The sequence below is a fragment of the Lentinus tigrinus genome (assembly GCF_003813185.1).
Source record: "Lentinus tigrinus ALCF2SS1-7 unplaced genomic scaffold L226scaffold_3, whole genome shotgun sequence".
Taxonomy (NCBI): Eukaryota; Fungi; Basidiomycota; class Agaricomycetes; order Polyporales; family Polyporaceae; genus Lentinus; species Lentinus tigrinus.
The window spans coordinates 586722-601333 of NW_027137912.1; the positions used below are offsets into that span (position 1 = coordinate 586722).

General features: G+C 54.1%; 5 protein-coding genes across 5 annotated transcripts; 1 reads left to right on the top strand and 4 right to left on the bottom strand.

Moving 5' to 3' along the window:
- Positions 1 to 22: 22 nt before the first annotated feature.
- L226DRAFT_500146 (P-loop containing nucleoside triphosphate hydrolase protein) lies at positions 23 to 5132 on the top strand (the record flags this gene model as incomplete). The annotated part of the gene is made up of 28 exons (XM_067677752.1): positions 23 to 184; positions 355 to 449; positions 501 to 533; positions 592 to 912; positions 965 to 1224; positions 1287 to 1453; positions 1505 to 1570; positions 1620 to 1734; positions 1797 to 1834; positions 1899 to 1945; positions 2002 to 2067; positions 2124 to 2176; positions 2233 to 2312; positions 2363 to 2542; positions 2600 to 2620; positions 2671 to 2763; positions 2818 to 2961; positions 3020 to 3300; positions 3354 to 3534; positions 3593 to 3619; positions 3681 to 3754; positions 3807 to 3886; positions 3943 to 3969; positions 4022 to 4037; positions 4087 to 4341; positions 4397 to 4458; positions 4517 to 4585; positions 4643 to 5132. The coding sequence occupies 28 exons, from the start codon at positions 23 to 25 to the stop codon at positions 4843 to 4845; spliced, it is 3216 nt and encodes a 1071-aa protein (XP_067540483.1). The 3' UTR covers positions 4846 to 5132.
- L226DRAFT_454631 (other/SCY1 protein kinase) lies at positions 4918 to 8285 on the bottom strand (the record flags this gene model as incomplete). The annotated part of the gene is made up of 15 exons (XM_067675188.1): positions 4918 to 5511; positions 5567 to 5856; positions 5910 to 6012; positions 6073 to 6138; positions 6197 to 6280; positions 6339 to 6428; positions 6478 to 6524; positions 6579 to 6783; positions 6834 to 7072; positions 7124 to 7309; positions 7359 to 7491; positions 7547 to 7654; positions 7710 to 7840; positions 7894 to 7933; positions 7983 to 8285. The coding sequence occupies 15 exons, from the start codon at positions 8283 to 8285 to the stop codon at positions 4918 to 4920; spliced, it is 2619 nt and encodes an 872-aa protein (XP_067540484.1).
- A 143-nt stretch (positions 8286 to 8428) lies between these two features.
- L226DRAFT_184876 (uncharacterized protein) lies at positions 8429 to 10206 on the bottom strand. The gene is made up of 4 exons (XM_067672733.1): positions 10030 to 10206; positions 9725 to 9976; positions 8750 to 9673; positions 8429 to 8688 (listed from the first exon to the last, which is right to left on the bottom strand). Exons 1-4 carry the CDS (start codon positions 10049 to 10051, stop codon positions 8564 to 8566), a joined length of 1323 nt encoding a protein of 440 aa, XP_067540485.1. The 5' UTR covers positions 10052 to 10206; the 3' UTR covers positions 8429 to 8563.
- Positions 10207 to 10364: 158 nt separating this feature from the next.
- Positions 10365 to 12053, bottom strand: L226DRAFT_519529 (uncharacterized protein; the record flags this gene model as incomplete). Its single annotated transcript, XM_067678587.1, has 6 exons — positions 10365 to 10527; positions 10585 to 11106; positions 11133 to 11502; positions 11576 to 11672; positions 11702 to 11831; positions 11893 to 12053. 6 exons carry the CDS (start codon positions 12051 to 12053, stop codon positions 10365 to 10367), a joined length of 1443 nt encoding a protein of 480 aa, XP_067540486.1.
- A 343-nt stretch (positions 12054 to 12396) lies between these two features.
- L226DRAFT_530112 (uncharacterized protein) lies at positions 12397 to 14569 on the bottom strand. Its single transcript, XM_067679766.1, has 5 exons — positions 14113 to 14569; positions 13743 to 14032; positions 13478 to 13670; positions 13105 to 13416; positions 12397 to 13041 (listed from the first exon to the last, which is right to left on the bottom strand). Exons 1-5 carry the CDS (start codon positions 14404 to 14406, stop codon positions 12850 to 12852), a joined length of 1281 nt encoding a protein of 426 aa, XP_067540487.1. The 5' UTR covers positions 14407 to 14569; the 3' UTR covers positions 12397 to 12849.
- Between the last annotated feature and the right edge of the window lie 43 nt (positions 14570 to 14612).

The following is a 14612-nucleotide window of genomic DNA, read 5'->3' on the forward strand; positions in this document are numbered from 1 at the left end:
CTGCTTAGAATTTTGACTGAATATGTCTACCAATGATCTCAAGCGAAAGAGCGCAACCCCTGCGGACGATGCCGCTGGAGGTCCCACCAAAAAGTCTCGCACGACCAAGCAGAGTAAGGGCAAGAAAGCAGCACAGAAGGGATATACGCCTGTCTGGCCCGAATACTTTAACTATGTGTGTTCTGTGTATTGCGGTCTCCAGTATTGACACTAATCGCTCCATTCATTCGCTAGCTGTTCAAGGTGCGTTCCTAGTCGTATTTAGGGACGTTGACGATGGACGCCTTGCAGGTATTCAAGGTGAGCCTGCAACACATCGTAATCGGATTACGCAGCCGTCCAACATGCGTACAGGCCTTGAACACGGTTCTCGCGTTCTGCTCCTCGCGGAAGAACTTTGCGATTACTTTCCCTGTGGTCAGAACTTCCGTGGAAAGTCTCCTGCACGAGTGAGCTCTCTCTGGCATATCATGGGACTAGGCTGAGCATTCCCTCGGCAGACCTCTAGAACTGGCGAAGGTTGCCGAACTCAAGTATAGCTCCTTGTCCTCGAGGCTTTCGGATCATGCTCATGTTGAACCCATGACACAGAGCCCTGCTTCCTGAGATCGTAAACTTTGCCTATACCCCACGCATTGAACTCCGCATACATGGCGACCAGCAGGGTGGCTCAAGTAGGCGAGAACGCTCTCCCGACTTCTCGGCCTTCCGGACCGCGGGCGCGTCCAGCTCGCGTCTCAACAATGTCGATGAGGACGAACATGTACTCGTGTTGGACTTCATTGACAACTCGCGAGGGGTCAAGAGCTCGAATACAGGGTTTGCATATGCGCTTCCGCCTGCGCTGACACCGGCTGCAACGAAGAAGCTCGTGGAACGAAGGAACAACCGCTTCGTGGAAGCTGTGAATGAGTGCGCTTCAATCATGCTAGTATCCGTGCGTGGCTGATGGGCCATATCTAAGACTGTTGAACGCCACCCCGGCAGACGAGGATCCTGTTGCGCTACTTCAGTCCGCTGCTCAAGATCATATACCATTACATCCGGGCGCAAAGAATACACCAAGTGCGAGCCAGACGAATGTGAAGGGCAAGTATCGCACAGTCCCAGAGCCGGAGGAGAGGCCAACGATCGCAGACGTGATCGAAAAGGTAGAGCAACAGGCGTGGTACCAAGCGCAGATCACATACAAGCGAGTGTTTGAGGCCAAAGAGGGACAATCCGGTGCGGCGAAATACTCGACTCCGTCTCAGTGCTCACCGTATGCGCGCTAACTTCAGAATTAGCCACTTTGGATCCCCCAATCTCGGACTCCATTGCTCAAGCACTGCGGGATTCACGGAAGATCACGTCGCTCTATACTCACCAGGTCGCTGCTATCAACGCGCTCTCGCTCGGCAAGAATGTTATCGTGTCGACAAGCACTGCCTCTGGGAAGAGCGTGATCTATCAAGTGCGAATCCTCACGATGAACGTTCGTACCGTCCGTTAAATGTTTCATCAGGTGCCCCTCTTGCAGTTTCTAGAGGCAGATCCACAATCGACCGCGATCTTCATATATCCCACGAAAGTATGCGCTCAATACCTCCATGTGCGCGCCCAAGCTCACCACGAGGCAGGCATTGGCACAAGACCAACGGGCCGCTTTACAACAACTCCTTTGCTCCTGTCCTGGTCTTGAACACGTGAAGGTCTCAACTTATGATGGTGACACACCCCAAGAACTTCGAGCTGGTACGTTATCATAGAGGCACCCGTTTGGAAGAGCAGTTTACTGAGAGCCCACCACTTGTCAGGGATTCGCGAGACTGCGTCGGTCATTTTCACCAACTTTGTGGGTGACGCAATGAGTAGGTGCCCGTGTACGCACGTGTAAGCTGATGGGTCCCCATTCACAGGACATGATACACGCGTCCATACTACCACATGAAGATACATGGAGACGGTAATCTCACACTGAATCTTGTGGGATCATACTCTAATCGTCCACATGCATGATAGGTTCCTCAAGAATCTGAAGATCGTGGCCGTCGATGAGCTGCACTATTACTACGGTATATTTGGCAGGTCAGGGAATGTGCCGTGCCCATTTGAGTTGGAGCGCCGCTCATTTCCAAGCCCAGCCATGTCGCTCAAGTGACAAGGAGACTCAGGAGAGTTTGCGCCGCAGTTGGAAGTGGGTCGTAATGCGCTTCGCCGATCACAAACGGACATTCTCATGCGTTGGTGCAGATCGCCGCACTCGATTCGTGTCTTGCAGCGCAACCATATCGAAGCCGGCGCAGCACATGAGGAATATTTTCGGCATCGAGGTACGTTTCTAGTGTTATCGTTAGTAACTGCTCTCACGCGACATACTCAGAATATCGAGGAAGTGACTGAGGACGGGGCACCATCTGGTCGCAAGGACTTCCTCGTGTGGAACCCGCCGCTGAAGGATCCAATGGATCCTTCGCTCGGCAGGATTCATTCAATGACCGAGGCCACAAGACTCATGAGGTTTCTCATGGCCAGGGGAGTCCGTGTCATCTTATTCTGCAAAGTACGTCAGTCGGAGATTCCTGTCCCCCATGTCTAACTCGCCTCCCGCGGACGTTAGATCAGGAAGTCATGTGAATTGGTAATGGTGGTGTATCATACCAACGCCCGGGTATTCATCGAATTCTCCAGGCTATGAAGGCACTAAGACAGGAGCTATCTGCCGACGGCCGTCTCGACATATTAGATAGAGTCATGTCATACCGTGGAGGGTACTCTCAGGAGGTGAGTCAAATGTCATGCGGAGCTTCGTAGCCTCTAAACCACATTTAATTGAAGGATCGACGGCGGATCGAGCGGGAAGCGTTCTCTGGGAATCTGCTTGGAATAGTTGCCACCAACGCCTTGGAACTCGGCGTCGACATCGGCGTTCTCGATGCGGTGATAATGCTCGGATTCCCCATGGGCGGCCTCGCGAGCTTCGTGAGTGATTTGATACAATAAATGCGCGTGAACACTCATACCATCACCTACCTCGCAGAGGCAACAAGCGGGACGAGCGGGACGCCGCGCGCGAGATGCGCTTGCCGTCTTCGTCGCGGATGCTTTGCCCGTGGATCAGCATTACATCAATAACCCCGAGGAACTGTTCGATCGTTCAACGAATGATCTCATGGTGGACCTTGACAGCAAAGTGATCTTAGAGGCGCATTTGCAATGTGCCGCTCATGAGATACCCCTTACTGGTGAGGATGAGAAGTACTTCGGTCCTAATATGAAGGATATATGTGAGACAAAGCTGGAGAAAGACCGGGAAGGCTGGTGCGTCTGCTCAAGTTCCACTCGTCAATGCATCAAATTCATCTTCCCCGTAGGTATCACACGCACCCACGATACCTTCCCTATCCCGCCAAGCATGTCTCAATTCGAGGCATCGAAGAGGAGAAGTACAGCGTTGTGGACGTCACTCGTGTGGGCAGACCAGGTGGCACCGCTCAGATTTTGGAGGAGATCGAGCTGTCTCGCGCACTCTTCGAGATATACGAAGGGGCTGTGGTAAGAAGTTCAGGAACGTTTCTCGTGTCTAGCATCTCTCAGGCTTGCTTGTGCGCAGTTCATACATCAAGGTCTAACCTTCCTTGTCAGTTCATTTGCATTATCTCGCCCTGTATGCCATTCTGATTCGAATTCAATGCCCATAGGTGCAAGAAGTCAGTCATGACACTAAGATGGCGAAGCTGGTGCGCTCCGATGTCAACTGGATCACCGAGCCCAGGTACCAAGTCTATTGTCGATTAGATCTTACTTGCTCATCCTTGATCATGCAGGGACTTCACGAATGTCGACGCCTTGCAAACATACCGTATCAGGGAGCTCAGGGGTTCCCCGCATCGCGCCTTCTACGGTCGTGAGTATACTCGTGTTTTCGCGGTTATTAGGCGAGGCTCAGCAACTATACTGCAGGCATTGAGCTGTTTACTCTCGTTTATGGTTAGTGTTATATATCTTCAATGCCCTGATATGCACTTACGCGTGGTGGCAGGCTACTTCAAATTGCGGTATGTCCGAACCGTACGAGGTATCCTCCAGTTGCTGATTTATTGGCAGGAACAAAGCTATCATCGACGCAGTGGACTTGGATACCCCTCCATGGCAGCGTGAGACCACTGGAATGTGGCTAGACGTCCCCAAGCCCGTCCTTGACCTGATGAAGGATTCTGGCATGAACCCGGCAGAAGCGATACATGCAGCGCAACACGCGTTCCTGAATCGCTTCGCTTTGGCCGCCGATCTACGCACAGAATGTAAGGTGCCTGAGAAGGAGTACAAGGCTTCGGCTTCGCAAAGGAAGCGACCAGCGAGGTTGGTAGTCTTCAGATTATTTCCTCCATACGGGTTATCGCTGACTCCGGGCCAGACTAATCTTCTATGAACCTTCTGGCAAGTCAGGAGGGGTCGCTGTCAAAGCATTTGACCACGGTGGGTGCTTCCTGGACGACTTGCATTGATCTATCTCACGAGTCACCGTATGGTGCAGTGAACAGTATCTTACGTGACGCCCATGATCGAGTGGAAACGTGCGATTGCGAGGAAGGATGCGCTGCATGTGAGCTTGCGCGACCCTAGCGCACTTCGTTCCTTGATCACTGAGAAACGACTGTAGGCGTCGACAGCCCGTCATGCAAGGAGGGTAACCTGGTGTCCTCCAAAATGGGTGCTCTCATCATCTTGAAGGCTCTGCTTGGCCTACCTATCGATGTCGACCTTATCCGGCAACAATCAGACACGGTGAGCGACGCATTCAATACCGTCGTTGAAGCCACAAGCGTTCGGGTCGCCGAAGGCGTCGAGGTGGAATCGGCGTAGATGCAGCTTATATAGGACAGGAGAGCTCTATAGTATATGCGAGTATAGTACCGGTATCCTGCTAAAGCATAATTAGGCTAATGGATCGAAGTCGCCCCAATCGTCCTTCGACAGCTGCTTTGGCCCGCCTGTGGTCCCTGGCCACTGGGGTTGTGCTGGTTTTGACGGGGCCAGCATCCCACCCATCGACAACTGTGATGCGAAGAATGGAGGTGGTGGTGAGGCAGAAGTTGTGGGTTGCATAGGTTGCATTGGCTGGGCAAGCGGCAAAGTAATGTTATAGTTCGGACCTGATGGTGCCGCTGGCGCTGCATTGAAGGCAGGTGCTTGGGATGCCGTACTGGATGGTGTGAGGGTCGGGAATGAGGGCTGCATTAGCCCCATCGATGGTGTCGAGGCCATGAGCCCTGATCCAAGAGTTGGGGAAGGTGACGATTCCATAGGGAACGCCGACGTATTGAAGGATGTGGATAGTACACGCGCTGCACCCAGCCCTGGTCCCGGTCGTCCAAGGGGAGACCGTGAGGCATGAGGGTTTAGCGAGCTGGATATTTTCGGCGACGAGGGCAATGATTGTGTCTGTGTGTGGGCGGTGAAAGTAGATGTGGCACGTTGTGGCTGCGGGGGAATCGGTGGCGACAATGCAGGAGTTTGGACAGCGGGAGTCTGCATAAAGTTCGTCAGCATCTAAACTACACAGGTAATCTTCCCGGGGACTGACCGATGGACCGCTTGAAAAGATACTGCCCCACACATCGTCCTCCCAACTCTTCGTTCCATCCGATGCCGTACCATCGGCCTTGAGCGCAGGGGCCGTAGCGTTATTCCCGACGAGACTCTCGAAGTCAACAGCGCCTGTAGGATTGGTAGACAGGCTTGCCCGGCCATTCACAGCCGACCGGTCCTCAATACGCTGTGAATCACGGAGATACTGATCGTGCTCCTTCTCTACTCGGTCACCCAGCTTCTTGATCACCTCCATGAACCGCTTGAACTGGGAGACGGTCAATACTGCATCGACTCGTCAGCGGGCATCTCAAGACCCTCAGAAGCTGCGAACTTACGCGGTCCCATGGACATCGCCCAGAGCTGAGGAAGGACCAATGTTGCGACGGCTTCCCGATCAACCTTCAAGCCCATCGCTTCTTGCACGGCGAGAGTGGCCATCTACACTCATAAACTGCGTCAAAAAAGCCTATGTCCTACGTAAGACTTTGATCTACGTACGGTCACAGCAGGCTCCTTGGTCCGGATCTTTGACAGCAGCGGTACTAGCTTCTGTGTCAAACTCGACTAACGCTTGTCTGTCAGCGCCACAAGTAAAGGAACTATGGCAAAGGTCGTAACGAACTTGATCGAGAGTTTTGACCATAGCCAAGAAAGTCTCCAGCGTAGCAACTTTGACTGATAATATCCTGGTTTTCGTGAAGACAAGCTAGATACGTGTGTAAGTGGTCGGGAGTGCACACATTGTTCAGTAACTATTGACTTACCGCGACCCTTGGGAACAACACGCCCTGTACTTCCGCATAGTCAATCGTCTCGCAGAGGCTGGGGACGGCTTTGAGTGCACGTTCTTGTACCTTTGGGGTGGGTGAATCATGGTTTGTCACCACAGAACGAGCAACCTACAATGGCGTGCTCGCTTTCCAGCGCGTTGTACACGAGGGGTAGGACGTCTGCGAGCAACCTGTGAGTGAACCCATGGTATGGTAGCGTGCTGTTTGACATACGTTCTCGGAACACAGGCTTCTCAGTCTTTTCCTGGAGCATCTGGAGGTTGTCCAGCAGCGTTAGCATGTTCTGCGGAGGCTCCTTGATCGCGAATAGAGGTTTGAGACTGGGTAGTACGAGGGCCGCGAACTGCGTCGACGACAGAATCTGCGAAATCGCGAAGATATTCGGTAGGATGTATGGCAACAAGTGAGTATCTTTCATCTGAAGGACAATATTGAGCTCGAGTTATACTGGAATGTAAAGCCATGTACCTCTTCCAAAAGAGAGGGTAGGATCTTGCGCGTCCGCAGCCCTTCTGTGAACCTATCCAACACACTCGTCAAGCCCTTCATGAAAGAAATCTTCTCTTCTCGTGTCTTCGCAGCAAAGTTTGACCGATCAAGGAAGTTCAATGTTGATACAGGCAACGAAGAGAAGAATGCGTGCAGTGGGAGGTCGGAAGGATTCGGCCGGGTATGTGGTTGTCGTGTGATGAGAGCATTCAGGAGTGCTGTGGAGAGCATTTCAGCAGTGTCATAGTGAGGCTGACCAGACTACGAACCTCTGAGGTCTTGTTCCAGTCGTTCCATGCCAACGAGAGGCTTCCCGGCATTCTCACGTACGGACGAGAGACTCCCATGATTCTTGAAGGGTGGATTGCCTTTGCAATGCACGGCATATATCAAGCAACCAAGAGAGTACATGTCGGAAGCAGGGTCCAGAACTTCGTCCAGCGCATACTCCGGCGCTGTGGACAGAGTGAGTGATGGGTTAGGTCAATTGTCTAGCTTCCTTACCTATATAATCAAACGATCGTTGCGTGTACGATGATGCACGGCCATCGTACGTAGGGAATTCCCATCGCGTAGGTCCGCCATCTGCCTTGGACAGAGGTATTGTTAGACCAAGTCCGGAGATCTTCCAGTCTCCCTACACAGCACTGTCAACACATATAACTAGGACAGCCGCTACACGAAGTACTAACCGCGCTATTGATGACAATGGCCTCCGGGTTGATGTTGGAATGAATGAGCCGGGCGGATGTGTGGAGGAAGGAGAGACCCTTGCACAACTGCAGGATGCCCTTCTGGATCTGTGGAAGAGTACGATCTGGTGGGCTGCATTGGGCCATATCCGGAATGACATACCTCGACCTCGTCCAGTTCAACCAGAGGAGAATATTGGAAGGAGCCGGGTATGGATAGGTGTAGGGAAGACAAGACCGGCTCGGTAGCAAAGATGAGCTCGTTACGAGTCTCTTCAAGGGGCTCCACCATCTCTTCGAACTCTCAATCAGACCGACATGTGGACCGAGAGTACGATGATCCTTACCTAGGATAGAGGGGTGCCGCAGCCGACTCAAAGCGGACGCCTGGGGTTCGTGTTGAGAAGCTTGAACAGTAGACGTTGCACGCACGTACCTCAGCCTTCAATACTTCGATTGTACGCTCCCTCGATGCTGGACCCATGCGCTCCATCTCCGGGTTCCTCTTGTCCATGCTCCATACGGACACACGCTTGTTCGTGACTTTGTGCGTGGCAGATTGTACGCGCCATGGACCCACACTGAACGACGGCGGTAAGGCAGCGGCAGGTAGTGAATTGGCCGAACTTGAAGGTGCGGGTGACCCTGTTCTGTTTCCGATTGTAGAGGACGCATGTCCGAAGTTGTAGTTCTGAGAGATGTTTGTTCGCGCAAAGAACGACGACGCTGCCGCGAACATTGTTGACTACGTTTGAAGGCACAAGCAAGAGACAAGATGTGTTTGACTCCAAGCGGAGGACCGTGAAACGGGCGAGCAGGATATTGAGAGTACGCGAGCGCAGCTCGGTCGCTGCCAACCTCCCCGACGTGCACCGCGAGCGCACGCCCTTCTTTGTCAGCGCTTACTGTCTACTTCTGATTAACCTGTACCCCCACATGGACCCCGACCACACCACACACGCGCGCGCGGGGATTCGCATATACACCTCTATAGAATCCACGATGACCCAGACTATATCAATGTTCCTGTACGTAAGTATTCCACATATCTCGCGCGATAGGTATGAAGACCCGGCGTGCAGGACTCAGCGCTGGAGGCACGAGGACTTTGCCAGCAGCTCCTCGCGCGAACCAAGAATCTGCTGTAGAGAATTGCAAATTAGTGTAATAACCAAAGATGTTACCGTATTACATAGTACTCACATGCCATCTGATTGAGACCGACAACCCACATCGCTGCCCAGCACCAACCTAACCATCCGGATACTCTCCTTCCCGTATACGCTCTGTACGTCTTCTCCGCAAGAAGACCGAATGGCTGTACAGCGAAGTACGCGATGACCTTCCAATCGAATGGCGCGCCGCCGAGGTTGAATCCAAATTCGTGGAAAAGCCCGGAGGCTAAGAACGTGCCGAAGAGCATCCCAACGTCTCCGCCGAGCCATCGTCCAGGGTATCCACCCATGACGAGGAAGGTATGTCGTAGCACCTGATGCCAGCGCTTGGACCAAAACTCGTGCAGCGAGCCCATTTTCCAAGGCTCGTCGTGAAAAGGAGGCCAATCTGAAGGTGACTGGTGGAAGATGCCGACGGCGATGAGTGACATGAGGTCGTACCACATGGAAATACCTAGTATGACCACCATCCCGATGACGAACGTCAATGCAGTAGAGACAGTGTAGCGGAGAATTGGTGGCAAATGAGGGAGGAAGAGCGTGCCGCTGGTCGCGGTGATTCCGGGGAGGTATTCAACAGAAGAGTCGACGAGGTCGATAAGCAAGAACACAGCGATGACCGACAGGGAGGTAGACTTGAGGAATGCCTTGCGCTCCGTGGAACGACGGTGTTTTGGGATATGCAAGCCTTGAGAGTACCGCCAGCCGATTCCTCGCCCGAGAAGTCCAACTTCGAGCGCATCGGAGATGCAACGCAGGACGCCGCCGGGTGTCAAGGACGGCGCTGGAGCGGCGACCATCTGACCCTCGTCTTTCTCAGGTGACCATACAACGGAGCTCTCAGCTGGAGACCCGCGACAAATGCGCGGCGGCTCCTCAGAGAGTTTTAGCATGCCTTCCGGAAGGCTTGCGAAGTAGATGGAATGTGCTATCAATGTCAGAGCCAGTAGTCCTATGATGCATAGGTTAGTGTGCCATTGATGGTGAAGGAAGGAAAAGATACCTCGCATCCAATTGTACCATCCCCACGTCTCTTCCATTATTCTGTAGCGAAGCGTACACCGGAGAATGACTGCGACGACAACGGGTAGGAGGAATATTCGCAACCGATGGGTCCTTGGTCTCCGCGTGAGGTACGCCAGAAAGAAGTAGAGGGGTAGGTATGCATGCGCTAAGGCGACGTTCTGCCACGTCAAGGGCGTGATGTGCTGTTCGCCGCGGAGCCACGACGGAAAAGTAGTCATGATGTGCGAGCCTGTGACTACACAGCTTCAGTGTTTGCATGAATTGTACTCTTTACAGACTCACTTGCGATGGTAGCCTCACACATGTGGTTTAGAACAGATCATGTAGGTCCACTTCGGTCAGGGAAGAGGTGGAGTCGGAAGCAAAGCATAGCCACTGGCGTAGCAGCCTAAACCCCGACCCGAGTTAGACCGGAGTTGGACGCAGGGGATTTAAATCGAAATGCAGGGCCAAGGCCCGGTTCAATGTCATCATTTTCAATCGCATCCAGACCACATAAAGCCGTCCTGTTGCTAAGCACATACTTGTGGCGAGCCGGGCCCGGGCGTCTAGACTACCTAAAGCGTCTACTAGTACCAATGACGTCACTTACACCTCAACTTGCAAGGGAGTAACTTCTACCAGGCGGGATTCACCGGCACCCTTAAAGAGTAGGCGGACAAATTTTTCCAGTTTGTTACAGGGCACATCCGAGAAATGGCAGTACAAGCCGTCTGGTCACGCTCATCGACGGTGCCAGTAGTATCGCATGCCCAAGTCCTCTGTTCATCCAGGATTCCGCTACAGAACAAGGCGGACAGGTGAGAATCGTCAAGATACTCAAGATAATAGAGATACTTACTGCACATCTGTCCAAAGCCCAGCACAAACAGTGCGTCCCAAGCCGCCCCAGCAACGCCGCCAACTCTTCGACCCGTAAGAGAATAGTATGTTTTCTCGAGGCATATGCCAACCGCCTGCAGCAGGAAGAAGGCCACCACCTTATGGTCAAACGCTTTACCCGCAGCCATCAGCCCGAGCTCATGAAACAGTCCAGATGCGAGGAATGTGCCAAAGACCACGCCCACGTCTCCAGCCAGCCAACGGCCCGGGAAGCCTCCGAGCAGGAGGAACGTGTGCCGCAGCGTCTGATGCCACGTCCTGGACCAGAACCGGTGTAGTGAACGCGTCGATCGCAAGTCACCCTGGACTGGCGGCCATGAAGACGGCGATTGTTTCAGCACCAGGACACCAGTTAGGGCAGCCATGTCATACGAGACCGATATGTGTGCGTAGATGAGGAGCCCATGCAGAGCGTGCAGCGCCGTGGAGATGGTGTACCGCTGGATCGGGGGTAGGTGAGGAAGAAGATCGTCGCGCCTGTGTGAGCCCTACCCGACGTTAACTTTTCGACGGTGTCGAGGACATCCATGACCATGTAGTTGCGGATGAGTCGGGGTACGACCGTCCTTACAAAGGCGCTCCGAGACGAGGAGACCGGGGCAAGGTGGATGTAGACGTACTGCCCGAAGTCATAACCGACACCGCGCATCGTCAACCCGACATCGAGAGCGTCAAAGACGGGCCGGGGCAGGATCGATGCCAGCGGGTTCCCAGAGGTCCAGACACTTTCCTTCGCTCCCGGCTTGGGGCTCTGAGAAGGTGAAGTGTGGTCTTGAACAATCGACGGAAGTGTCTTCTCGCCAGTTTTGAGCCTCCCGTTAGGAGCAAAGGCAAAGTCTATCGACTTGGCGATGAGGACGAGTGCCATCAAGCCTACAAAGCAAGCAAGTAGAGGTCGCTTGAATGTCGTGGACCTATGGCCCTCGCAGCACAACTAAAATCTCACCTCGGTTCCATTCATTCCTAACCATCAGCGGGTCCTCCCGTACGTAGCCAAATGTCACCGAATCGCCATGGTGACCACCACCGGTAGCAGAACCACCCTCAGTAGATATGTGTCATTTCTCCGGACGAGGTACGCCATATAAAAGTAGGGAATGAGGTACGCCAGCGCATACGGGGTCGTGCGTATGGTTAGCGGCTCTCGGTCTTCAGTTCGAGGGACGATTGCTCCCCATGCTTGCTCCGCAAGACCGTGTATCCTACAGTGACAGAGCTTATGACATGTGTGAGGCTCAAAAGGAAACAACTAACCCAACGTACCGGTCTTCAGCTTCAGACGGTAGGCTCGTGTGGATCAAGTAAGCCTTGTATTCCTCAGGCAAGGCAAGGTGCTGACGAGTGGATGGGAAGTTGACGCTAGTAGCAGACTCGGTGGCGACCATATGGCTCTCGCTTGTTGTCCAAAGCATGCTGTTACCCATATTCGGAGTGAATCATATGGAAGGATACAATCCTGATATGTACTCACCTGAGCGACTCCCAGTTGGCAGAGCCCGGCTCGGCGGGCCAGTGACGAACAAGGAAGTTCGATTGTCAACTCTTCATGCAGCCGTTCCTGCACATTGTCAGCAAGTGCGTTTTCAATGACTACTGTTGGTCCGAGTTCTGCCCTTTCGTACCTCATCGTGACAAGTAGTGAGTGGTTCATCTCCGTATTTCCTGACGCCCGACGACGTCAGTGTCATGAGCGTCTAGAGAGTATCGGAAGGATTGTCGACTAGATCAAAGCCTCGGCATCCAAAGCGCACACATGACGGACGACTCAAGAGGGAGAGATACAAACAGGCAATGATTATACAGCTATACGGTTCCCGCGCACGGGAGTTGGATCCCAAACTACAGCAGTACAACAGACAATGCGCAGTAATCCGAGTCGTGTATTGACGGAAAGGGAGGCTGAGGGCCGTTGGAGGATCCTCGAGACGGGATGAAGAGGGAAGTGCATGATTGCAGGGAATGATAGGGAAGGATGGAAATGAGGAGTTAATCCAGAAGAGGAAAGGGTAAGAGAGATATGGATATGAGAGATGGCAGGGGAGTAAGGGACGGGGTTCATGGGAGTGCGGCCAGGCCGGTCGTAATAGTCGTCAAGCAATAAGTTACACGAATGATGTTCCTAAATCAGACATCCAGCCCGTGACGGGCAGCGGTCAGTAATCCAGAGAAAGTATCAGAAAGAAAGAGAATGAAAATGATGGAGCAGGGTCGCGGGGTCGGTCACCGCTGGGCGCGCAGGTACCGATGGACATCATTCAGCCCGAGCGCGGGGAACGGCACGCCACCTAACGCAAGCATCTCGTTCTGCAGCGACCCGTACTGGTCTGTAGTTAGCGTCACCGGGACTTCGTGCTTGAAAGTAGGGAAGTCCTTGAGATGGTCCGGTGGCAAAATGACCAGCCGAATTACGTGCTAGGTGGGCCCGATGTCTCAATATCACAGCGTCATCCGGTTAACGGTGCAATTACAACGCACCTCTACCGCCACGCAGTCCTTGACGCGCCAAGAACACTCGCGCCCTGCCTCGCCCGCTTGCACCTCCAGTCGCAGGTACGCCGTGCCCTCTTGCGACTCGTCCGCGAGGTAAAGGTCCGCCCGGGAGAGAAGCGACTCGCGTATGCTGATTTGCGCACCGAGCGAGATCCACGTTTTCTGCCGCTTCACGAGCGACAAGTGCGCGTTATGTGACAGCAGCTTCGCAAGGGCTGGTGAACGCGGACAATGGATCTTCATCGAGACCGGGATCATTTCTCCTGAGGCGAAACACCTGGTCGACGGCATCGTGAACTGTGCCGGGCGGGACTTAGCGTTTGCTCTCCGAGACTCCTGAGACAGGGGAGACACATACCGTAATCGTAGGGATGTCCTCCCGCTGCTGTGCACTCGCGTCAGAGCGGCCTGGCCTGGTTGGCCATGTCGGGGAGACGTCCACAGTACGCATGCGCGCATCGGCCCAGCTATCCGTTCGCGCCCAAGGCATATCCTCGACCGGCGGTAGGGAGGGTCGGGACTTGGGGAGATACAAAATCGGCGTCGCCAACCTGCACGCAAAAGACGCCGAAGGTCAACGCATCTGCCGCCGACGCGAAGAGGACTACGACGAGTCAGCGTACTTCTCATGCCGCCTGAGGCCCTTGCGGGTAATGTCGACGCGGAACGTGTAGAAGATTTCGGTTGTAATGCCCGGTTGGTAGACAGTGTACGATGGGGGAAGTGGATCGCACCCACCATCGACGTAATGGGGGAACTGTAGTGCGAACGGGAATTCGCCCTTCATCGTCGCGCTCTGGCCCTGCGGTGCTGCGAATAGGACCACCTTTTTCTTGAGAAACACGTTCCTGCTAACGCCGGGGACCGCCACAGTCGCGTGCTGACTGGCCGAAGTGTTGATCACACCTTGCAGCTGGATGAGGGGAGCAGGGAATGGAGGATGCGCCAGGATCAGACCTCCCCGTACGAGCCACTCGAACTGTTCATGCTCACCGAGACAGACAGCTCCGTTACGTGCGAGCATGACTTGCGGAACGTGATGAGGCCGTCTACTGTCGCTCCGAGGCCATATGCGGGAAGGGTGAGGCCCCAGTGCGGGGGATGGAGACGGACCTCGAGATGATCTGATTTGTACAGATGCTTCAGGCCTTGTGCAGCGGGAGCAAGGCCTGTCGGATGTCGCTCTGTCTGGAGGACGCGCTCAGTGGTGCTGGGACGCTCCGAGTACAGCGGGGCGGCGCTGGTGGAGGACGTCAACGCATAGGAGGGCGGGAGATCAACGTCCATGGTGGCAGCGGGGGGATCACACGCGCAAAGGACATGCACCCGGGGCCGGGGGAAGCTTAAGTGCAGACGGGAGGACGCCTGATGGCCAATATGTTCTTCTGGGAACCACTTAGCTTATAGCGCGCGGGCATGATAGACGCAATCTGCTAATCCTGCCGCTGGATGGCGGACTGGGGAGAGACGTAATGGCGCGAAGCGATGACTCG